The 24,531-nt window shown below is 52.0% G+C and overlaps 2 protein-coding genes across 2 annotated transcripts; one reads left to right on the top strand and one right to left on the bottom strand.

The window, feature by feature from the left end:
• Nucleotides 1-5,895: 5,895 nt before the first annotated feature.
• Nucleotides 5,896-13,775, top strand: Cdc42ep1 (CDC42 effector protein 1). The gene is made up of 3 exons (XM_048454817.3): nt 5,896-6,051; nt 10,161-10,890; nt 12,123-13,775. Exons 2-3 carry the CDS (start codon nt 10,428-10,430, stop codon nt 12,830-12,832), a joined length of 1,173 nt encoding a protein of 390 aa, XP_048310774.3. The 5' UTR covers nt 5,896-6,051; nt 10,161-10,427; the 3' UTR covers nt 12,833-13,775.
• On the bottom strand, nt 13,739-20,370 carry Lgals2 (galectin 2). Its single transcript, XM_048454818.2, has 4 exons — nt 20,236-20,370; nt 15,239-15,321; nt 14,186-14,345; nt 13,739-14,063 (listed from the first exon to the last, which is right to left on the bottom strand). Exons 1-4 carry the CDS (start codon nt 20,239-20,241, stop codon nt 13,920-13,922), a joined length of 393 nt encoding a protein of 130 aa, XP_048310775.1. The 5' UTR covers nt 20,242-20,370; the 3' UTR covers nt 13,739-13,919.
• Nucleotides 20,371-24,531: the final 4,161 nt, after the last annotated feature.

The following is a 24,531-nucleotide window of genomic DNA, read 5'->3' as shown; positions in this document are numbered from 1 at the left end:
TGGTGTGCCCATCCTGGTTTTCAGGCCTGCTAGCGTGCACAGCCTCCTGTAATTGCATCCGTGGAGCCTCTTCCTCCTCCAGGAAGCCTTCCTAGAATTGTGACAGCTCCCTGTGACCTTACTGTCCTGCCGCTTTAGACATTCAAAGTCACCCTGGGGTGTGTGGTAGCCCAGGGTTCACCTTGCTATGTAACCCTGGCAGGTGTCATCCTCTGTCCTCAGTGTCCCCAGTAGATTACTGTGGACCCTAATACTCCCCACCAAGTTGATTCTTGGGGCTCTTGGGTAGGCGACAGGAAGAAGAAGTCAACGAGTCCTTCCAGAATGTCCCAGGTCTTCTAGCTCTCAGAACAGCTCCAGCCTTCAAGGTCAGCAACGGAACAAAAAACACCAGCAGTCAATAAAGGACCCGAGGCGGGGTGGTGGTGGCGCACACTCAGGAGGCAGACGCAGGTGGATTTCTGTGAGTTCGAGGCCAGTCTGGTCTACAAGAGCTAGTTCCAGGATAGGCTCCAAAGCTGCAGAGAAACCCTGTCTTGGAAAAAAAACAAAAAATAAGAAAGTAAGTAAGTAAGTAAATAAATAAATAAATAAAGGAGCCCGAGTCATCCCAGGGCCAAGTGCACAATCCAAACTGGCCTGTGTCACTCAGGGGGTGGGGGGGGGGGGCATGCACCTCTCTCAGCATGCCTTGGTGCATCTCTCCTCACTATCTTCCATAGCAAGGCAGATAAGCAGCTCATCTTCTACGTGGTCACAAAGCATCCTTCATCTTCTACCTGGTCACAAAGCATCCTTAGGTGTGCCCAAGCTCACCTCTACCTCCTTGCTTTCACAAACCCAGTTCCATATCCCCCAAGACACAAGGCCCAGCTCAAAATGCCACCTTCTCCAAGAAGCCTCCCTGCCGGGGCTGCACTTCACTGATTCCTTTGACCGGGATTTTAGACTCTTGATTTTCCTCATTAGGCTCTACCCCTAAGGAAAACAGCCACTGTCCATCCTTCCTTGACAGTCCCCACGAGTCCTAGCCCAGCACTGCTCCCAGCTGCTCTTCCCTTGGCACACACAGGTTGAATTTGAACCCTGGGAAAAGTAAATGACCACAGCAACCACAGCAGCCACCTTTTCCTGGCCACAACCACAGGACCAGCTGTGACATCCATGCTTTGTCATAGACTGTCCAGCTGAGCCCAGGCAAAGGGTCTGTGTTAAGGTCACACTGCCAGTGGCAGGCAATGCTGAGACGTGAACCTAACTTTACCTGACTTAGAAATGTATTCCAGGGCAGGGGCTGGAGAGACAACTCAGCAGTTAGGGACACTGGCTGCTCTTCCAGAAGATCCAGGTTTGATTCCCAGTACCACCTGGTTGATCACAATCATCTGTAACTCCAGTTCCAGGGGATTCAACTTCCTCTTCTGGACATAGCAGGTACCAGGCACACACATGATGCACAGATGTACATGGGTTGTATATGGGAAGCAAAACACCCATACACATAAAATAAGAAAATCTCAAATAGTTAAAAAAAAAAAAAGAAAGAAAAGAAAAGAAAAAAGCTGGGCAGTGGTCATGCACGACTTTAATCCCAGCACTTGGGAGGTGGATCTCTGTGAGTTCAAGGTCAGCCTGGTCTACAGAGCACATTCCAGGACACGTTCTGAAGCTACACTATCTCAAAAATAAGAAAGAAAGAAAGAAAGAAAGGAAGAAAGAAAGAAAGAAAGAAAGAAAGAAGAAAGAAAGAAAGAAAGAAAATGAAAAACGTGTCCTGGGGCTTGGCATGGTAGTACTTAACTTTAATCCCAGCACGTGTGAGTTCAAGGCCAGCCTGGTCTACATAGTGAGTTCTAGTCCAGTCAACACTACATAATGAGACCTTGCCTTTAAAAAAAAAATCCTGGATTTTACAAGGAAGCATGGGGTGCAGCCACTCCTTTGTCCCACATCTTATCTCCAGGTATGATGACATCTCACAGTACAAAATTCTTGGGGACCCCAAAAACCTCCCTCTAAGGTGTCCATGCATGTTTGCGTCCTGTGAGAATCCAGTCCCCAAGAAGAAGAGGCCTGCCTGAATGAGGTTGCGCCCGGGTGCAAAGATGAGGGCCCATGACTTGTAACAGCCCTGACCATTCCCCAAACACGCTAGGAGTACAAAGCAGGCATCTCATTGAGCACTCCCTGGCAAATAGAAGCCCACACACCGATCAGACTATCGTCTATCTAGCTTGAGAGATGGCATCTGGAGGGCCTGAGTGACCCATCAGGGGGCATGGCGGGGGTGTGTGTGTGTGTGCGCGCGCGTGCACCCAGGTTCAGAGATGTGGTCACCAGCAGAAGCCAAGATTGAGCCTGTGTAAGGGAGTCACCAGTGGAAAGTAAAATGAGTGACTGACTGTGTGGATGTGAGCTGGATGGGTAGAGGGTAGCAGTGGCCAGGGATGCTGGTGGAAGGAGAGTGGATGCCTGGGGAGCAGAAGCCTACTGGGCGGATGGGCGGAGGGTGGATGAGCGACTGGGGAGCAGTGGAGGAGCAAGTAAGTGGTTGGATGGCTGGATGGATATAGGTTTGGATCAACAGATGGGTGGAAATGCGGGGAGTGGAGGGAGTAAATGGACGGGTGGAAGGAGAGGAGGTAGGTGGGAGGAGACAGGTAGCTAGGCAGCGGGATAAATGGGCCTTTGCAACTACGGCTAGATAGACCCTTGTACAGTAAGAGACGGGGACTAGGAAGACAGGGCCAGTGAGCAGAGGGATAAACTGGCCAGCAATCCAGACCGACTTAGGAGTTCAAGGAAGCATGCTGCCCAGCAAGCGCTGACAGATGTGGCCAAACCAACTCAGCCAGCCCAAGGTCCTCAGCTCTTTAGACTCTACAGTAGGTTTCCTCAAGTGGAAAGTACCCCGTCTCAGAATGTGTCCTTGACTCCTCCAAAGAGATCTCCCTACTCAGAAATCCCTATGCCCCATTAGTCCCATCCCCCCACCCCCAGTCTGGAAGGGTGAAGTCAGGGCAGCTGAACCCTGACAGGACACAGGCTGAGGGCTTGGTGCCTTCAGCACAGGAGAATCCAGAAAAACCATGTAAGAAGCAACTTCCCCTCTCTTCCCCAGCTGGGAGCCATTTGTTCTGCATCCTGCATGGTAATTAGGGCTCTGGCAAGGTTAACCCCTGCATTCCTGGCACAGCTTTGGAGGCAGGCAGGGGACTTCGGAAAATCAGCAGAGAAAGACATGAGAAAGAAGGGATGCCCACCCCTCGCCCCTGGATTCCAGGGATCTTCTTTTTTTTTTTTTTTTTCTTTTTCTTTTTTCAAATAATTTGTTTTTATTTTATGTGCATTGGCATTTTGCCTGCATGCACGTCTGCGGGTGTCATGTGTGAGGGTGTCAGATCTTGGAGTTACAGAGAGTTGTGAGCTGCCATGTGGGTGCTGGCAATTGAACCTTGGTCCTCTGGAAGAGCAGCCAGTGTTTTTAACCTTAACCATTGAGCCATGTCTCCAGATCCGCTCCCCCCCACCACTTCGGAAGGGGTGCACTTCTTTTTCTTCCATTTTCCCAGAGGAAACTGAGTCAGATCCTTAAATCAGAGGTGGCGCCAGGAGCAGGGATTGCGGCCTATATGGAGATAGACTTCTCTACAGACAACCTCAAATGTGAGCAAGGACCCCCGCTCAGCCTCAGTTCACTCCTCTGTACAATGGGACAGAATGTCTGCCTAGAAGATTGCCACACAGCTAGCTGGGAGAAATGGAGTATTTGGAATCTGGTCCAGAGGTTGGGAGGTTCTGAGCCACTGAGCCAGGGTACAGAGGATGGCGCAAGAGTGGACAGAGGGTAACTAACCACTTGCACCCAAATAGCTTTCTCAGTCGGCTGGGGAAGTGCAGGTTCTGAGTCTGTGAGTTCAAGGCCAGCCCCATCTATATCATGAGTTCCAGGCCAAGTAGGTCTACAAAGTGAGGTGTTGTCTCAATAAACAAAGACAGCTTTCTGGGTCACCTCTCTGGGCTTGCAACACACCCTCGGGTATGGTAAATGCCTGCCCCGGAGCTAGACCCATTTTAAAAAGAAGCCTACTCTGTGCGCACAGGCGGCCTTGAACTCTGGGTCTTTAACGCTGAGCCAAGTGGCTTCCTTTCTGAGCTGCTCCAGGAACCCTGGCTGGAGGGAAGAGTAACTTTCCCTCTAACCAGAGCACCTTTGGGAGCATGAGCAAGTGCTATTGGTAATCAAGCCGGGACACCGGTGCTCTCGACAAACAGGACATGTCATCCTCCTGCCAAAGTAGGAGGCCCTGGATAAGTCACCTCACTTCTCGGCAAAGGGGACACGATGGCACAATTGTTCCCAGAGGGCGCTCACGAAGATTAAATGTGATTATGCAGGATATGCATTAGGTGCTCAATAAAAGCTGAGAGATTTTTAATTGAACCTACGCATGCACAGACACATGGCCATGTTAAATACCCAGGCCCGGCTCAGTTCTGTCCTGTGTTCCAGCCTCCTCCTCCATGCCTTGCAGTGCCTCTGAGTCTTGGGGACACTGTTCTCAATTTCCCTGAGCTGCCCCAGGGGAACCACCTATATCTCAATCTTATATGCATGCCACTTGAGCATGCCACTTGGTTTGTGCCTCATTTTATTTGTCTAGCTGCAAAAATGGCCCCCTTCCCAAGGAGAAGAGCACAGATATACAGAGTCGACTCTAGAGGCATATCACTCTGCGTCAGCCTGTCTCCCCCATCCACCTGCCTGCACGGTCGGTCCCTCACCTCTGCAGGGACAGTGCTGCCCAGCTCCATTCCTGCTTCCACAACTCAAAACCTTTGCCCTGGGTCTGTCCAGTGTGAACTTCCTAGGCTCTCTGCTGCTTTTTCTCTTTCTTTAAGTCTTCACCGGCTTTTCTCTCTTCCAGGGACCCTTGCTCAATATCTCACTCCCAGACTGCCTTCGGGGACCACTGGTGCCACACGCAGCCCCTAGGATTCCTGTCTGTCCTCAGAGGGAAGAAGAGGGCACAACGCCATGTAGGGGGCCAGGATCTGTCTTCTCGCCTTGAGCATGACTGACTCTGTGCCTTCTTTGAAGTAGGGGGCCTCACTAAAGATTTCTAAGGTGTGACCTCATTTACCAGTTCAACAACTCGCCTAGTTGCTAGAGTAGCGAACAGGAGATAATGTAATGTCTAATGTCTGCTTTGATAACTCCACTTTTAATAGATGTGTGTGCATGAGCGTGAGTGTGCATGCGTGTGTGCATGTGTGTGTGTGTGTGTTTGTGTGTGTTTTTATTCTGGGAAAAGAACTTCCCTCCTCTGGAAGAGCAGGAAGCACTCTTGACAACTGAGCCGTCTCTCCAGCCCCATGAAGAAACTGAGGCACTGAAAGGCAAGGAAGAAACCACGGCCATACCAGCTTTAGGGGCCATGATATGACCACACGCTGTCCAACACTCTTCTCTCACTACATGTGTCCTGGAGCAATGGCCTCTTCCCCCAGAGTAGTTAAGTGTTCTGCTAGTATCAAACGGGGCTAGTACTGGGACAGGAGGAGACTGGAGAGAAAGGGAAAGAGTAAATGCCCACATTTAAAAAAAAAAAAAATTTCAAGGTCTTCTGGCCAGTTCCCCCAGCTCCAGCAGAGAAAGGCTGGAGGCCCAGGCCCAAGTTGTCAGTTCTGGACTCCCCGAGGTCATCTGAGGAGCAGTGGGCAGCAAAGAGTCCCTGTGCCCTCCTCTAGACATTCCCAACTCAGGACAGGGTGAACATTCCCGAGGTCGCCCCGCCTAGGGGCGGCGGGCTGGGGCCTGGCCTGGCACTCCCGCCTCGCCCCTGCAGTCCTCGCGGCGTGGCTAGCACTGAAGGGGGCGCGGCCGCCGCGGGCGGAGCAGGGGCGGAGGGAGCCCGCAGCCCGCCCCCGCCCGGGGATCCGGCCGCCAAGCTCGCGGCCAGGGCGGCGCAGACCGGCCCAGCGACTCTTGGGCTTCGCAGGGACGCGCCAGCGCACCAACCCCTGGACCCCCGGGTTCGACGACACGAGGTAACCGCGAGCGCGGGCCGGGGGATTGAGCACCATCCTGGGTGCGCGGGGTCAACCTTTAGAAGACCGGGACGCGCAGACTTCTAGGGTTGTTTTGTCACGTTGCGGGAGGGCGCTGGGGACCAAGGATCGGAGAATAGAGCACTAAACCGGGAGGCGGGCAGAGGGCGAGTCTAGGACCGTCTGCGCGCATTCCTGCGCGGGCAGCGGAAGGGAAGGGACCCCAGGACCCCCTCGGCGACGCCAGAGCGGGAGCGGGAAGCTGCAGGAGGGGGGGCGGACGGGGACAGGGCACCCTGCCCCCTCCCCAGCTGCATTCCAGACTGGAGCAGCGGATGAGGTCATCCCGTCCGGTTCCCTTCTGGCCACGGCAGCCGCTGCCCGCGCCGGACCGGACCGAGGGACTCTCCAAAGTCTCCCCTCCAAGGTCCCCAGAAGGGAAAGTTTTCTAGTTGAAGTCTTTCCTGGACTTCCCATTCCAGCTGATTCTGTCCTTGTCCCAACTATTCCAGACTCGCCAAGTTTGAAGCCCGTTTTCTAGACTGGGAAACTGAGGCTGAGAGAACACAGCGGCAGAGTGGAGGGGGCTTAGCTTTAACTTGGGGTACTGGAGCAACAATGCATCTTAGTAAGTCGGTGGTGGCACACAAGTTAATCCCAACACTTGGGCAACTGAAGCATGAGGATCACAATTTCGAGGTCAGCCTGGTCTACATAGCGAGACCTTGTAAACAAACAAAACCTCGTTTTCTTCCTCCCGCTTTCCGTGTTGCTCCCTAATGGCCCGAGGCGCTTCTTCCTAGCCTTCCGGCAGGGAAGTTCAACAGCTTACTACCCTATTCCTGGCCTCAGTTTCTCTATCTTCCACCATCTCAAAGTGCTGGACTTAGAAAGGATGCCCCTGGAGGACTTAACTTCTAACCCCAAATGTCACAGGTTGGGGAGAATCTGAAGCAACAGAATCCCATAGTCCTGTGTTGCTGTCAAAGAACTGTGCTCCCCACAACAGGCTGCCGGGATTGGGAGGGGGCTGGGAGCTCTGCACACCTGCTTAAGGAAGTATCCGGGTACTCCAAGGAGCGCTGTCCCCACCTGGCCCTTCCCCACCATCGGAGCAGCTTTTCTTTCCCAACTTCCTTGCACCCACAGCCACCCCTGTTGGCCTCTGAGTGAATGCACCCTGCCAAAGCCCCCAAAACTTGTCCCTGTGGTCACTACTACCGAAGGAGCTCTGAGCACGTGTCCATACCGCTGATCAGTTGATTTAAGAGCTCTCCCCAGAGACTGGCCTCTCACCAGTGACAGCTCAAGCCTGGGTGGTGGATGCTGAACTGCAGAACCAGGATCCTGTTTCTCCTTCTGGTGACTTCCCCACGAAGCACTTCTGCCAGTGTTGGTAGGATGTAAGCAAGCTCCAGGACACTCCGTTTTGTCTGTGACCTACAGCTTGTTTGTCCCGTGTAAAATGGGTAAATAGAGCATTTACAGGGGCTGTTTCCAGGGCCTTTGAGAAAAAAAGGGTCCTCGTATCTCGACCCCCGGTGCAGGTGGCGTGACCCTAGAGGCCAGCAGTGCTGGCACCCAGTGTTAAGCGATTGCCTCCAGGGGTCACTAGAATGAAAGATGTCTCTTTCTTGTGAAGTCCTGGATTTGAACGCATGCCTACCCTGCTCCAGAGTGGGAGAATTGAGTTTCTTCCACATCTTCCGCTCTTTCCTGCCCTCTCTGGCCGGAAGTCTTTTCCTCTTTCTCCGTGGGAAGACAGAGACAGTAGCTGAAGTTGGTCCAGGACGCTCTGCTGCAGTAGATGGGTGTAGACGTAGAGGATGCTAGCTACAGGTGCCCAGAGGCCTTTGGGAGGTGGTGGCTTCATCACATGGTTGGTCAGGGGTTGGATAGGGCAAGAGCCTGGAGGAAGCTCAGAAGTTTGAGAATTTGGTACTGTCACAGTGTAGACACAGTTGACCCCTCCCTGTGCCATTTTGCAAAGTGAGCCCTACCCGGTTCCCCAGCTCCTTCCTTTAGACTCTGAAGTGTAGAGACTAGTTTCCGTGGAGCTGGGAAACCTGGCCGGTGTTTACCTGCCACGGGACCTTGGATGAGTCTGTTCCCTGGGCCTGTCAACCCTCTTTGTAGCCTGAGCCAGCCTTCCAAGCCTCCAGGGGGTGTTGGAGAATCATCTGATGATGTCATGCCATTGGTCAGCCAACAACAAGCAGAATGCTTTATAACTTCAGCAAGCATTCCAGGAGGGCTTCTCTGCGCTGGGGGTGCCAGGGAAAGGGATGATTCAGAAGTCCCCCCCCCCAGGAGGGGAGGAGCTAGGACTGGAGGAGGGGCCACTGGTGGGGCGGAAGAGAATGCAGTCCCAAAACAAAGCAAGCTTTGTCCAGTTCTGCTCTTTGTTTTATCTTGTTAGTGAACCTATTTTGAATTTCAAATAACATTATAGAAGGGCTGCATTGAGAATCTTAAGCTTGGAGGTGGCAGTTAGGGTTGAGAAAATTAAAAAAAAAAAGTTGAAACTCAGGTTTAGATCTTTATCAGTTGAGCAGGTGTGGGGTGGTGACTTGCCCAAGGTCACAGGGTGAGGACTCTGAGTCCCCAGTCCACTCTACCCTCTCAGAAGGTGGCAAGGGGTGGTCCTCTGACCGGAAGGTTATCTCAGCTAATGATTAGGCTGGCTATGGATTTGGCCACGTGCTAAACACTGGGAGGGAGAGAGGCAGGAAAATCCAGGCATCGCCCCACCCTCAAAGTGCTCAGGGAAACAAGACTGGGCCCTGAAAGCCAGCAAAGGCTTATGTGAGTCAGAGGCCCCGAGTTCAAGTTTGGACTAGCTTTTTGGCAAGCTTGGCCTCGAGCAAACTTGGCCCTCTCTGGGTCACAGAAAACCAGAATCTGGGCTTCAGGACCCTAGGTGCTCTCCAGCCACCCAGGGGAAGAGAAAAGGAGACACAGAGGTGCCCTCTGAGAAGGGTAGCACAGCAGAGGAAGGCGGTGAGGGATCAGGCGGGACGTTCGTGTGTAGGGACCAGCTTTTGGCACCCATGGCAATTTTTCCCTAAAATTTGTTCCCCAACAACAAGGCTCCTTCATCAACCTGACCTGATGAAGCCCTTTCTGCAGGCCTTCCTAGATCATTGAAGGCTCAAGCGCACAGGAGCTGGCTGGAAAAAGCCACTTTTGACCACAGGATCCCTTTTTCCAGGAAACACCTTGGAGGCCGAGGGCCCTGAGGAGCGTCAGTGCTGGCTTTGTGGCAGGTTGTGTACACAGCAGTTCACAAGACCTTGGCAGGGCGCCTCCTTTCTCTTGGCCTCTCCAGGTAGAATAGATTTGAACCCCGAGAGAACTGAAACATGCCGGCAAGTGGCATGTGTAGGGGGTGGGCTCAAGGTCGCTGGGATGGGGAACCCAACTCTCTGTTTCTTCCTGAGAAGTCAGGGGCAAGTCACTACACTTTCAAATCCGTTGCTCATTCCTGCTCTGGTGCCTCCGGGAAGTCTAGTGTCTTGAGTCGCCTGACGTGGGCAGGAGAGCCATTGACACCTCACCCGCAGGTCTTATGTCATGATCGGTCATTTTTCTGCTTCACTGGTGCCCATTGTGAACTCATAGCAGAATGGCGTCTCTGTCCTCGCCCAGGCAATGGCGCTCAGAGGCATCCACACTTCTGACTGCCATTGCCGTCCACGCTGCTGGTTCTCAGCCGTGGCGTGCACGTGTGTGGGGGTGCATAGGTCCACGTGCTCACATACAGAAGTCCTGCTCTGTCTCTCTAACTTGGTCCCTGGAAACAGAGCCACTCACTGAACCTGAAACTTGTGGGGTTTGTTTTGTTTTGGTCCCACCCCACAACACTGGGATTGCGCTTGACTTTGTCATGGGTGTTGGGGAGTTCAAGGTCCTTGAGCTTGTGCAGTAAGCACGCTCTACTCTGTCACCACCGCCCCTCAGATCCTTCCTGAACCCGCTACACACGGACACTGCGGGTCCTCCTTTGTGCCTGGCTGGGTGGCCACATTTGTTCTCTTGGGTGGCTACTGTTTGGACTCGGATTTCCTCTGCTGCTGCCATACTACAATGCCATCTCTCTGCCCTTCCAGGTCTCCACCCCAGGACAGGGACCACCCATCTGGTGTCTTCTCTGATCCTCAGCCTCACCGGGGCAAGGGACAAGGCCTCTGGGAGAGAGAAGGAAGAGACGCCCTCAGCCTCAGCACTGGGGACAGCGCCTTAACAGAGTCAAGGGTTGTCTTCAGCTACACCACCCTCATCCACAGAAAGAGACTGAGAACTGCCGCTGAGTCCAGCCTGCCATCTCCCCTGGCCCTAGCTGGGCATGGACCAATAGTTGTGAGCAGCCAAAGCTGATGCCTGGACCCCAGGGGGGCATAGGAGCCCCCACCATGAGCTTGGGCAAGATGTCTCCTGTAGGATGGGTGTCCAGTTCCCATGGAAAGAGGCGACTGACAGCAGACATGATCAGCCCCCCGCTTGGGGACTTCCGCCACACCATGCACGTGGGCCGTGGTGGGGATGTCTTCGGTGACACTTCCTTCCTCAGCAACCATGGGGGCCGCTCTGGGAACACCCACCGCTCACCCCGAAGTTTTCTGGCCAGGAAGCTCCAGCAGGTGCGCCGGGTGGGAGTGCCTCCTCGAAGGATGGCTTCCCCACCTTCAGCATCACCTGCCCCACCTGCCGTCTCCCCCATCATCAAGAATGCCATTTCCCTGCCCCAGCTCAACCAGGCCACCTATGACAGCCTAGTGGTGGGCAAGCTCAGCTTTGACAGCAGTCCTGCGGGCTCCACGGATGGCCGCTCTGGTTACGGTGAGGACCTGGGTTCACAGTCTCCTTTCCATTGCTGGGATTCAAACCCAGAGAAATTGTGGGGTTCTGCCAGGCCTCCATAGCAACCTTTCCCCATAGCTGTTCAAGTCTATGAACTGTTGGAGTCTGGCTGCCAGCCTAGGCTGAGGATGAGGGGCGGTGGTGGCACTAGGGAGGTGGGGTGCCAGCCTACTTAGGCCTCATAACCCCGAGGCTGAGATAGATATAAAGTCTGTATTATAGCAACCCGCTAACTTGCTCTGTGACTCTGGCGAACCTTTCTCATTTCTGGGCTTTGTGACCAGTCCACCCCTTCCTGTCTCCTTCCATGAAGCAGCCCCCACCTCAGTGTCCGAGGGTATCACGGTGAGGCTCTCTGAGCCCGCTCTGGTTTCCAGTCCTAGTAAGCACATGGACCTCTGCACGCCAGTCCTCACCTCTTCGGGTCCCTTAGTCTCAGTACTAAGATTCAGCAAAGCGATGAGGCCAGTCTACTCTACACAGTGAGTTCCAGGACAGCCTAGGCTATATAGAGAGACCCTGACTCAAAAAACCAGACAGGAAAAGATTGAGTAAAGTCAGCTGTGACCTAGGCAGCTCTGTAGCAGGTGCTGAGGACAGCTGTTATTTGAACAAAGGCTCCTGTAACTTGGCAAATTGATTCAGGTGCGAATGCCACCTTGGCAGGACAACTCTCCAGGGGACCGTGGGTTACTGCTGCCCCCTCATGGTCATGCTTTGCATTACAGTCTTGGTGCCACTATGTCAGACCTAGTGGTCTTGCAGGGTTGGACTGGTACCCTTTGGAAGTCATGTCTCTGTCCTGAGAACCTATGATTTCTCTGTTCAGGCCTTGGCTTCTGGTTCCTTCGTATGCCCACAGATAAACTGACATGCAGCCATCGATCAGTTTCATAGAGGGAACCAGGAACCATGGCCAAGTTCACATCAGGACTGAGTGTCAAGATTCAAGCTGCAGGCATAGTTTCAACCCCGACAGACTGGCATTGGACAAGGTCTGCCCATCTCAAGCTGAACTTCCACTTGCTCTTCTGTAAAGTGGCATCAGGATTAGTTTCAGATCGTGTGGAAGGCTGTGGGGTCCGTGTAGAGACCAGCAAGGGGATACAGCTTTTCAGGGGCCCCATGTTATATCAGGATTGTCCTGGATCTTTGTCTCCAAAAATGGGCTAGGGACCCCAGCCCTGACCTCTGCCCCATTTCTCTGCTAGGCTTGGATTCTGGGTTCTGCACCATCTCGCGCCTGCCACGTGCGGAAAAGCACAGCAACCGAGACCGTGACCGCGACCGCGACCATGCTCAAGACCGAGAGCAAAATTCTTTCCCCTCTGAGCCCGAGCTTCGACGCTCTGACTCTCTCTTGTCTTTCCGTTTTGACCTTGACCTAGGCCCCTCACTCCTCAGCGAGATGCTAGGTGTCATGAGCCTTTCAGAAACCCCAGCAGCTGAGACCACAGCCCCTTCTGCCAAGCCCCCTGCCTCAGCAGCAACCCCCGCTGCCCCTATTGCAAAACCCCCAGCCCGTGCCATAACCACCCCAGACCCTGTAGCAAGCCTGGCAGCTCCAGCAGCAAGCCCCCCAGCCCGTGGACATTTCCCCAATGGGGTCACTGCTGTGCTGGGCGCTGTGGCTGAGGTAAAGCCCACTCCTGTGGGAGAGAATCCCCAGGTGCTTCCCAACATGGCCTTTGGCAGGCACGGAACCAGCTGGGGTGCCAGCCGGGCCAGCCGCCACTACACCGAGATGGATGCTCGGCGGGAGCTGGCAGGGGTGCTACCTCAAGTCCACGGCTCCTGGGAGAGTCTGAATGAAGAATGGAATACACCTCCGGCCAGTCACAGAGCCCCAGTGCCCAGCACGGTGCAGGTCAATTCCTTTGAATTTGCGGATGCTGAGGAAGATGACGAAGTCAAGGTGTGAGGAACTAGGCATGGGCTCCAGGTCCTGCCATCCTGAAGACTCACAGAAAGCAGAGGGGCCGAGCTCACCCACCATCACCTAACAACTACCCTGCCCACCAGACATGGACAGTTGCCCAACTGGAGTTAGCCCCACGTCCTTCCTGGTCTGTGGAAGGCAGACATTGGTAAGGGGGTCCTTACTGCTCTGACCCACCTCCCTCTGCTGCCTCTAGGCCCACAAGCCCTTCAGTCATACCCTGTGCCAACCCCATGGCCTCACAGTGTGGGCTTTGTGCCCCAGGATGCTTCCCGGGTGGGGTGGGGCTGGGATAGGGACCATACAGGGCCATTGTCTCTGTGGGACTGCCTGCTCCTGCTCATTTGGAGCTGCCCCAGAAGGCCACCACTGTGTCCTCAATAGCCCTATTCCAGGCTCCTCTCCAGTTCCCAGAGAAAGGTCAGGTGTAGAGTCTTCTGTGAACCCCAGACCTGCCTCCTGTGCCTGGCCGTAAAAGCTAACTGCCTAAGAAACCAGGGAGGAAGCCCCTGCTGAGGTGCTCTTTCCCCTCCTGGGAGTTTGGAAAGTTGAGGACCCCCTTTCAGGCCCCCCAGCTGGGGGGGGGGCCAGACAAGGTAATGAGTAACCAGCCTGGAATGCACAGACGATAAGAGGCCCAGGTGGGACCCTTATCTGCAGTTCCTGGAACACCCTGGCCCCAGGTGCCTGGAACCAGTATCTGCCCCATAATCCCACGGGACAGCTTGGCAGGTGCTCAGGTCACCAGGAGGAAGGCAAGTTTATGTGCACAGGGTGGCTTGGGAGCACCTCCCATCCTCTTCCCTTGGCAGCGCTACACCCTGTGCCTCAGTTTCCAACCCTGTATCGAAGCTGGGGGAGCATTAACACGCATGGGAAGTGCTAACATTTCTCACTGTGGAAATAATAAATGTGGATTCTTTTATTTGCTCTCGACCTAGGGGCTGGGGTTAGTCAGAAGGAACGTGGGAAATTACAGGACCTAAAGACAGCGGTCCTGATGGGGCTTGCAGAGAGGGCTGAAACGGGTTTAGAAATTGAGGTCTTGTCCTGAGGAGGTGCTGCGTGCTCACTTAAGCTTGAAGGAGGAGATTTGGAGCCCGACCATACTTAGGTAGTTCAGGTGGTTTTGACTCAGCCTGTTGGGGAAGGTCACTGTGTTTCCATCAGGTAGCGTCACCTCGAACTCATTATTATGGAAGGCCACAGTGATCTGCAGGGAGAGGAAACAGGTCAGGAGAGCCTGGGAAGGGACCTGGTGGGGCCTGGCGGGGCCTGGCAGTGCCCCCGTGTCCAGGCAGGAGGGCCATCATTTGGGCTCCCATTTGACCTCACCTTGACCTCCTCTCCTGGTCTGAAGCACAAGTTACTTTCTCGTTGCTCTTGTCCCCATCTGCCGCCATCACGAGAGTTGAAGACAATGGTGGATTCGTTGAAGCGAGGGTTAAAATGCAGGTTTAGCTTGTCTTGGTCCTGGCCCAGGTTAATGGCGAACCTACAAGGAGGAGTGGCAGGAGAACAGCTTAGGACGGGGGACTTTGGTTGACCACAAGCTGGAGGAGCGAGTCAAGATGTTGCGACTGAGATCTGTAACTTGCAGTCGGGAAGGCTGTGCACAGCAGTGACGCATTCTGTTTGGAAGAGGCACTGGAGCTGTTGGCGGGGTGATTAAGAGTGGCAGGTTGTCTGTCCTGGAGGAGACAGTTGAAGGGCTGTCATCAGAGGGAGGCAGGCAGGGGAGTATGGCTTGGCAGGATCACTAGAGGAGCCTGGGTTAGAGAGTCAGAGTCCCTGGAAGTAGGATCTTTGGGGTGTGGGGTTCCGTCATGGGTGGGGGTTCTCAGACCAGGCATATCCACATGTTTCTGCAAGCGAGGAGCCTGGGTAGGAAAGAAGGCCCTTTTCTCTTAGCTCCTAGTCTGTGTGTCTGCCTCCTTCCTAACACAGGAGCTAGAGGTTTTAATCTCACGAAATGCTGGCCGTGCTGAGCGGCCAGGAAGTTAACAGCAGTGCTCAGGTGGAGGAAAAGGGGGCCTATGCTGCCCCCTGGTGACAGCCTCTGGTTAGAGTCACAGGACCTGGGTTAAGAGGGTGGTGAGCAGGAAGGATGTGTACACTTCAGCACAGGCTTCAGACCTGCCGGGTCAGGCAGAGTAGGCGGAGTGCCGCCCTTCTCCACCTGCCCCTTTGTTGACAGTTGAGACCAGGAACAGAGAGCAGCGTGTGTCCTGACATTCTGAGGGTTCCTAACCCAAAGGACGCAAGGGTGTCTCCTAACAGGAGCCAGCAAGGATGTAGTAAGGAGCATATATTAAAAAAAAAAAAAAGAGTCGCTGCTCCCTTAGCCTTTGAGGTCCCAGTCCTCAGCCCTGCCCACGCCTTGCTCACCTGTTAACATCCTTGTGGATCTTGGCTTTAATTTTCAGGGTCATGCCTGATTTCATGTCCAAGTTTGTGACCTCAAATTTCTCCTGGAGCAACAGAACAGAAGGCTTCAGGGAATCATGAAAGGGACCCTTTGCCCTGCTGCCCTCTTGTGCCATTCTGGATGACTCTGTTACCTCTCTGCCCTCATGGAGACCACAACATTGTGACTCGGGTTTTCCAGAGCCCCCTTAGCCTCTGCTTCGCTTTTCTCCACCCCACAACCCAAGAAGAGAATGTCTAGGTCACGGAACGGACAGCCTGACCTCTGCAGGTCTTACAATTTCCCAGTGTTCAAGTAACAAGCTGCCCTTAGCACACCCAAAGCACGGGTGTAATGCAGAAATGACCACGTCTGGCTGAGCATGGTGGCATATACCTTTAATCCTAGCACTTGGGAGGCAGAGGCAGGTAGCTTTCTGTGAGTTTAAGGTCAGCCTGATCTACACAACAGGTTTCCAGTCAGCCAGAGCTACCTGGTGAAACCCTGTCTCAAAAAACAAACAAAAAACCAAAACAATAAGACATGGTGATCCATGCTTGCAATCCAAGGCTGGGGAGACAGAGTCAGAAAGATCCCTGGGACTCCGTGGCCAGGAAGTCCAGCCTAATTGATTACTTTTAAGCTCCAGGCTACTGAGCGGCCTTGTCTCAAAGGAAGCATTTTTGGGGGTGACAGCTAAGGTTGCACACACACATGTGAGTGCAGTCATACACATACACTAAAGGGGGTGTGAAAGAATGGTCAGAATACATTATGTATGAGTATAAAGTTGTCAAACGACAAACTGTTGTGCTGGAACAGAGCGAAGTGGTAGAGGACTTACCTAGCATGCAGAAGTCCCAGCATTCCAAACCCACCCCTTAAAAAAAAAGTCAGAAGCAGTTGCTGAGTAACCACTGTGCGACAGATGTTGAGGGAGGCCCAGAGACCAATAGCACCCACTTTCAAGCCGGTTGCAGGAAGTTCAGCATCCAGTTTGTGAGGCCCAAGCATAGAGCCTGACCCAGATGGTAGAAATGAGGGTGGCCACCCCTGCACTATCTAGTGTTCCTCTGCCCTCGCTTCCAACCAGGGCATCAGTAGTAGCACCCCAGTTTCTTGGCAGCTGACTCCTCTATCTTTTCTTAATGAATTATTTTTTATGGTTTATTTATTTTTGTTTTCATGTGCTTTGGTGTTCTGCCTGCATGTATGACTAGGTGAGGGTGTCAGATCCCCTGGAACTGGAGTCACAGATGGCTGTGAGCTGCCATGTGGGTGCTGGGAGTTGAACCTGGGTCCTCTGGAAGAGCAGTCAGTGCTCTTAAGCTCTGAGCCACCTCTCCAGCCCCTGACTGGGGAAAGGGAAAGTGTCCAGGCTGAGTTTCCAAAGCCCACTGCTTTGAAATGTCCATCCTTCACGCTTGTGACCAGAGGGTGACAGCTGAGCCGAGCAGCTCTTATGGACAGCATTTCTGCACTGTGGGCTTCATTTATTGACATGACTCTATCTGATTTCTTCTTGCCTTGTATTATTATTTTTTAAATTTTACTTACTTATATTTTATGTATGAGTGCTCTGCAGGCCAGAAGGGGATGCCAGATCTCATTACAGATGGTTGTGAGCCAACATGTGGTTGCTGGGAACTGAACTTAGGACCTCTTAATCGCCAAGCCATCTCTCCAGCCTGTTAGTAGTAGTAGTATTGTATGTATGGCCTGTATGGATGTCTGTGCATCATATGTATGCCTGGTGCTTGCAGAGGCCAGAAGAGGACATTGGATGTCCCTGGAATTGGAGCTACAAACGGCTGTGAGCTGCCATGAGGTTGCTGAGAATCGAACCCAGATCCTCTGGAAGGACAGTCGGCGCTCTAAACCACTGAGTCGCATCTCCAGTCCTTTGCCTTGTATTTTGTTGACAAGCGTCACCAAAGATTCCTGAATCAAGTCCCCTGTCTGGGTGGGGCTTGGGGCTGAGGTCAAGAGCATAGCTGTGGGAAGGTTGTCCGTCCTTTGCCGCTACAAAGAAGGATGGGGGATGGCTGATTCGAACGCAAGGGAGGCTTGACACCCTGCCCAAACACCCCCACTTGCTGTGTAGCCCAGGCTGCCTTTGAACTGGTGATCCTCCTACACTGACCTCCCCAGCTCCACCTCTGCTCAAGTGACTTGGGGCCAGCCTCACCGCTCTGGGCCTGGGTTCCCTATTGGTGCTGTGAGGGGGTTATCGGGAAGGAGAGAGACGAAAGTAAAAGAGTGGTAAGGCGACTAAAATCGAGAAAGCCAAGGGTGGGTCTGGGCCTCCAAGGGTTTCCCTGAGAGGCAGGGGCGAGGCTATCACTGTCCTTTCCAGCACTGACACCCAGTCACACGGACATCCTGCATACTACCTACACCTATTTGGATGATGTCATTGACCAAACACACATGTGCTTCCTATTCACCCCACCTGGCACCTGCTACTGTGACCTTGAAAATAGTGTCTTGGTACAACCTAATACTGTACCAGATTGGTTTAGGATAGGCCCTCAATGCACTGGAGCTAATGTCCTAGATGAGAAAGGAAGGGAAATGGGACCAGAGGGACGACTCAGTGGTTAAAAGTTGCTCTTGTAGACAGGCTTGTTTCCCAGCACCCACGTGGTGGCTCATAGCCATCCATAATTCTAGTTCCAGGGGATCCAATGCCTTCATCTAGCCTCTGTGGATACCAAGAATGCACATGGTATAGATACACACATGCGTGCACGCACACACACATGCACACACACATATACTGGCAAAAATACAGAATAAATATTTCTTTAAATATTCTGTATTGCTGGTGGGAATGCAAGCTGGTACAACCCCTTTGGATATCAGTGTGGCGATTTCTCAGAAAAGTAGGAAACAACCTTCTTCAAGACCCAGCAATACCACTTTTGGGTATATATTCAAAGGATGCTCAATCGTGCCACAAGGACATGTGCTCACTATGTTCATAGCAGCATTGTTTGTCATAGCCAGAACCTAGAAACAACATAAATGCCCCTCGATCAAAGAATGGATAAGGAAAGTGTGGTACATTTACACAATGGAGTACTACACAGCAGAAAAAATAACAACAGCTTGAATTTTGCAGGAAAATGGATGGAGCTAGAAAACATTATTCTGAGTGAAATAACACAGACACAGAAAGACAATTATCACATGTACTCACTCATAGGTGGTTTTTAAACATAAAGCAAAGAAAGCCAGCCTACAGACCACAATCCCAGAGAACTTAGACAACAATGCAGAAACTAAGAGAGACTTACATAGATATAATCTACATGGGAAGTAGAAAGTATAAAAAGACAAGATCTCCTGAGTAAATTGGGAGCATGGGGACCTTGGGGGAGGATTGAAGGGGGGGAGGAAGAGGCAGGAAGGGAAGCAGAGAAAAATGTAGAGCTCAATAAATATCAATAAAAATATATTTTAAAAAATCAATAGGAAAAAAACAAAAAAAATTGGAAGGGAAGGGAACTGGGTACAGAAACACTGCCCCCCAAAGGGAAGGCCATATGCAGAGGGGCAAGCCCTGTAGTTGTGGGGCTTCTGGAGACAGGACCTGTGGGTGCCAACATCCACAGGAAACTGGAGTACGTACGTAAAGTTCCTCCCCAGAGCCTTCAGGGAATGCTGGGCCCTGCCCACCCTGGATTCCAGACTTAGACAGGACAAAGAAAGAAGTCTCTGGTGGTCAGCCCCTTATTTTAAAGTGGCTTGTCTCAACGATTCTGGGAAATGAACCTACCATCTAAACCCCAGAGAATGCCATGCAGTCCCATCCCGTACACGTCAGGGGAGACCAAGGCCCTAGGAGAGGGACATCCTCTTGTCTAAAGTCACAGCTGAGCCAGATTGCAACAAAGGCTCAGCAATCTTCAGAGAGTGAAAAACCTTTGCAAATTATAATGTCATCTTGAGCCTCAGTGTCTCTCTCTCTCTCTCTCTCTCTCTCTCCTCTCCCCCTTCTTCCCTCCCTCTCTCCCTCTCGTTTCCCTCTGGTTTATCAAGACAAGTTTTCTCTATGTAACAGCCCTGACTGTCCTAGAACTCACTTTGTAGACCATGCTTGGCTTCTAGCTCACTGAGATCTGCCTGTCTCTGCCTCCCGAGTGCCGAGTGGGCGTGTGCCACCATGCCCAGCCTCTTTCTTTCTCTTTTGAGACAGGGTCTCAGTATGTACCTCTGGCTGGCCAGGAACTTACTGTGTAGACCAGGCTGGCCTCAAACTCAGAGCTCCTTTTGCCTCTGGCCCTTGAATGCAGGGCTTTCAAGCTGCATCCCCGCATACAGTTTGTGTGGTGCTGGAGATCAAACCCAGGGCCTCGTGCATGCTGGGCACACACTCTACCCACTGAGCTAGGCCAGCTTCCATGTGATTCCTTTAAAAATGTGTTATTTTTGTGGTACTGGAGATCAAACCCAGGGCCTTGAACAGACTAAACACACACTCTCTCATTGATATGGAATCTTCCCAGCCCCTGAACCTCAATTTCTCCTCTTTGTGAAACTCACCAGTGCTTATCAGTCATAATTAATATTACCATCACTGCTCTCACTGAGAGGTCCTGACCCTGAGCCTGGTGGTAGCAGAGAGACAGGCGGCTTCAATGCTAAGGGATTTAGAGGCCATCCACCCAACTTTCTTTTTTCTTTTTGAGATAGGGTCTCTCTGTGTAGCTCTGGCTATCCTGGAACTCACTACATAGACCAGGCTGGCCATGAACTCAGAGATCTACCTGTCTCTGCCTCCCAAGTGCTGGGATTAGAGGTGTGTGCCTCCACCTTTAATTCCAGCTTTTTTTTTTTTTTGATGCTCATGGAGAAACTGAGACCAAGAGAAGGGCAACAATAGAGGACCCCCACAACACCCTACCCTAACCCACACACTCAAGCAAAGACAAGCAAGTGGAGGGAAGTGGGCCCCAAGGACCAGCATCCTCACCGACATGATGACAGCTTCCAGCCACAGCTCTCCCAGTCACTCCCAGAGGCTTGTGTGCAAGGTATCACCTCTTGGTCAGGTTTATATCCCAGAATATTACACATTAACCACCCCAAGGCCATAAATAAGGACTTTGACCTTATTATTCCCTAATATCTCCTGGCCTGCATTTGCAAATACTCAACAAACAGGAAGGCAGATCCTCACCCCGCCGCCCAGTTCTGAGCATCCTCCTGGTCTCCCTGCAATTCCTACCAGCCTCCATGGTCAGTACTCCACAGAGCCCAGGGGAGGAGGCCCTAGTACCACCCCCACACAAACCACAGACACCCAGAGCTTGGCAGGCCACCCAATCTCCCCGCTGAGCCCAGCTCCTACAACCACAAAAAGACAGGCTAAGTCTGTAAAAAAATGTCCAGGCTTCTAATTTTCAATGATGTCATGAGTCATTCGAAGACATTTTTTTTCTGATTACACATACAACTCGTTTCTTCTTTTTCTTCTTGTGAAACAGTCTGCCCATTTTGCCCAGGCTGGCCTTGAGCGTTCTACTACCCTCCCACTTCTGTGCCCAAGTGCTGGGATTCCAGGCAGAAGCCCCACATCCAGCTGCACGCATGTCCATTTCAAAAGGGATACGTGGTAGAGCCAAAGAAATATCTAGGGCTAGTGAGATGGCTCGGCGGATAAGGGGGCTTGCTGCCAAGCCTAACCAGCCAAGTTTGATTCCCGGAGCTCACATGATGGAAGGAAAGAACCAGTTCTTACAAGTTGTCCCTCTGACCTCCATACACACACACACTCACACACACACACACACACACACAAATAAGTATAATTTAAATGTTTAAAACCATCTATAAATATCTATACCTGTCAAACGAGTATTTTTTAAAGGCCTTAGAGCATGGCTGAATGTTGAAACACTGTCCTTAGCAAACCCAGGTCCCTGGAATCCAGCCTCAGCCTCAGCCATTACTAAAGGAAGCAGAAGGAAGAGGAAGCAAAAGCGGACCATTCTGTAAGGGCTGGGTGGTTCAGTGGTGGAGCGTGTACTCATCATGAACACCCTGTAGCTTCCATCCCTGACACCGTGCACGAAACAGTGTGTTCTGCTGGGACACAGACTGAACGTGCAGAAGGAGCCCAAGGGCTCGTGGTGCTGAGAGTTTACATGCATCACCCATTGTTTTCTGTGAATTTTGTGATGGTCGGGCTCGATCTACACACTTAGCTACTGCCAATAAGAAGAAAGGCATTCTGACATAGTGCCTCTGCCAAGAGAGAACCTGCCCTCCGCCTATCCTTCCAGTGGTGCCTGTGAACACCATACCATAGACAGTTCATATGATTGTTTACATTGGGAACCCCGAGACTACAGATCTGCATTTCAGAACCATGTGTCCCTGACTGAGAAATCCTCCAACTCTCCAAGGCTTAGTTTGTGGGACCAGTTTCCTGCCTCTGAGCACTGACATTCGTCCTAATGTTCCCTGTTAAAAATGTAGCTCCGTGTTGGATGGGGCAGTGGTGGCACATGTCTTTAATCCCAGCACATCAGAGGCAGAGGCAGGCAGATCTTTGTGAGTTTGAGGCCAGCCTGATCTACAAAGTGAGCTCCAGGACAGCCAGGGTTATCTAGAGAAATCCTATCTTGGAAAAACTACAAAGGAAAAATAAATAAAAATCAGCTCCATTCTCTCCCCCACAAAATATGGCTGTACCCAACAACCTCCGCAGTGCACATTCCCAGCAAAAGAACTTCGCCAGCGCTATGGGTTGGCAATCCACAAAGGCTTCCATCCCAGTTGGCAGTGACTGCACTGGGCAGGGCACTGGGAGGCCAGCCCTGCTGAGGCCCCTGTCGTGCCAGGAGCTGGCGGGTGGCTCACTGCCCAGTGCTCCCATGGGACAACACCTACTGTGCCAGGCCAAGAGGGGAGTGGTTGATTTCCTTATTTTACCCACAAGGAAATAAATTTCTTCTTGGCCTGTCTCTTGGGAGCCAAGTGAGATAAGAAAGTGGGGCTGATGGCCTTCTAATGACAGCATTAACTCTCCCTCGTCACAGAAGTTGTGGAAAGAACACACAAAGTTCCTGTTTTGAAGAGAATTGTCGAAGCTGGAGGACATAACCATCCTTACAGCTCTGGGCCTTTGTGGATATACATTACATTGTTTGTCTCTTTGTTTTCATACAGCGTCTCACTGTATAACCCAGGCTGGCCTAGACCTCACTAGTTAGCTCAGGCTGGCCTGGGATTTACACTGATCCTCCTGCCTCAGGAACCCAGGCGCTGGGATAACAACTGTGTACCATGAAGCCAAGTTTGCGTGTATATTTTATGTCAGTGAAAGATTCGTATATATATGTGCTCACATGTGTGTGCATGTATGGTGTGAATCTGTGTGGCACATGCCTGCATGTGTGCAGGAGCACATGGATTTGGAAGATATCAAGGATCTCCTTTTACTCCTCTCTGTCTTATGCCTGGAGACATAAGACATAGGATCTTACTGGACCACATGCTCTCCCTTTTGGACAAGCTGGTTGACCAGCAAGCTCTCATTACCCCCCTGTCTCCACCTTCCAGCCATGGGAGATGGCATGCACAGTCATATGGGTGCTGGGGATTTGAACTCAGGTCCTCATGGTTTCAGAACAAGTGCTGTTTCCCATTGAGCCATCTCCCCAGAGGGCTCCAGTCCCTACGTGCATGCTTTTGTGAGATCAACTCCTTTCACGTTGCTGGATTGGTGATTAGCTTCTAACTAAAACAGTTATAAATAGCCTACAGCAGGAGAGGCTGTCGCCGACTGAGACAGTTATTACAGACTACAGCAGCATAGGTTGTCGCCGACTGAGATGGTTATTACAGACTACAGCAGCGTAGGCTGTTACTGAAACAGTTACAAGAGACGCAGCGTTGATAGGTGACATGGCCAAAGTTAGTGCTGGGGCTGAATGCGCTCCCCCAAACTCGTGGTGAATTCATTAACACCAGCTGGGCATAGTGGTGCAGGCCTATCATTCCAGGACTTGGGAAGTGGAGGCAGGAGGATCCAGAGTTCACAGTCATCCTTCGCTATGTAAGTAGATGGAGGGCAACCTGGGCTACTGGAGACTTAATCTCAAAAAAGAAAAAACAATTGCCACTGGGTCAAATTACAAGGTTAGACCTCGAAGAGGTGGTTAGGCCACCTAATCACCTGGCAGATAAATGCCAGAATGGGCTCCTAATAAGTGTATGGGCTGGGCCCAACGCCTCTCTGCCTGCCGTATGTTCTCTTGTTTCCTGCCCTGCCGTGACAGCGCAAGTACCCTAGCCCAGTGCAGTGGCATGCTCCGGGACACAGACGGTAAACCTCTCTCATTAATGTTTTGTTTAGTCTATGGCATTCTGATAGAGCAGCAGAAATGGATTAAGACAGGAGTGTTACCAAAGGACAGCTCTCCCGCTCCGCTTTCTGGTACCCGCAGTGTAGCCCTGCTCTAAGAATCCTGATGAAAAGGTCTGTGTGCCACAGACTCCAGCCACACGTGTGATCTTGGCCTCGGATCTGACCCCACACATAAAATATTTCTTTTAATTAAAACACTTGAAGCATTTAGGGGCTAGAGGCCCGGAGTATCATGCCTGCTGAGCCCAGAGGTGTACTTAGTCTTTTGGCTTCTGGTACCTTTTCCCACAGGCCACCTGCTGTTGGGGGACTTTGGTCTTCAGATAGCCAAGGACCCTGCCTATCTCCTCTCCTCTCCACTCCTCCCAGAAAACAAACATCCTTTTTGACACCAGGCTGTGCCCTCCCAGCCCACCCCGCAGCAACATCTTCCTTAGAGGAACAGAAGGAAACAGGACGAGCTGGCAGGGGGGTGGGGGTGGGGAACAGAACGGTTTGGGCATCAGGGTCAATGTCAAGTCCCAGCTCTGTCACCTGCAAACTGAGTGACCGTGGAAGGACACGTAGACTTTTTAGTTTCTTCATCTGGGAAATGGAGCTCAGAGCATCCTGAGGACTATGGTGGCTCACTGCTTTGATTGCAACATTCTGGAGACTGAGGCAGGAGGCTCACTATGAGTTCTAGACCAGCTTCCCTTACATAGTAAATTTCAGGTCCTCCTGAGTCATATAGCAAGATTTTGTCTTGAAAAAAAAAACTCTTCTTAGACTGTCTGTGAGATTTGTTGTTTTGTTATTTGTTTTTCAAGACAGAATTTCTGTCTTGGAATTCACTCTGTAGACCAGGCTTGCCGCGAACTCACAGAGATCTACTTGCCCCGAGTGCTGGGATTA

This window comes from Myodes glareolus, chromosome 19, assembly GCF_982192425.1.
Source record: "Myodes glareolus chromosome 19, mMyoGla1.1, whole genome shotgun sequence".
NCBI classification, from domain to species: Eukaryota; Metazoa; Chordata; class Mammalia; order Rodentia; family Cricetidae; genus Myodes; species Myodes glareolus.
Note: the sequence above shows the minus strand (reverse complement) of the source record. Positions and strands in the feature narration are given on the sequence as shown.

Coding starts and splice junctions, on each gene's coding strand:
- Cdc42ep1 (XM_048454817.3), top strand. CDS start 10,428: ATGCCTGGACCCCAGGGGGGCATAGGAGCCCCCACCATGAGCTTGGGC. Junction 10,891..12,122: donor GGATGGCCGCTCTGGTTACG/GTGAGGACCTGG, acceptor TTTCTCTGCTAG/GCTTGGATTCTGGGTTCTGC.
- Lgals2 (XM_048454818.2), bottom strand. Junction 14,346..15,238: donor ATCCACAAGGATGTTAACAG/GTGAGCAAGGCG, acceptor TCCTCCTTGTAG/GTTCGCCATTAACCTGGGCC. Junction 14,064..14,185: donor GACCAGGAGAGGAGGTCAAG/GTGAGGTCAAAT, acceptor CTCTCCCTGCAG/ATCACTGTGGCCTTCCATAA.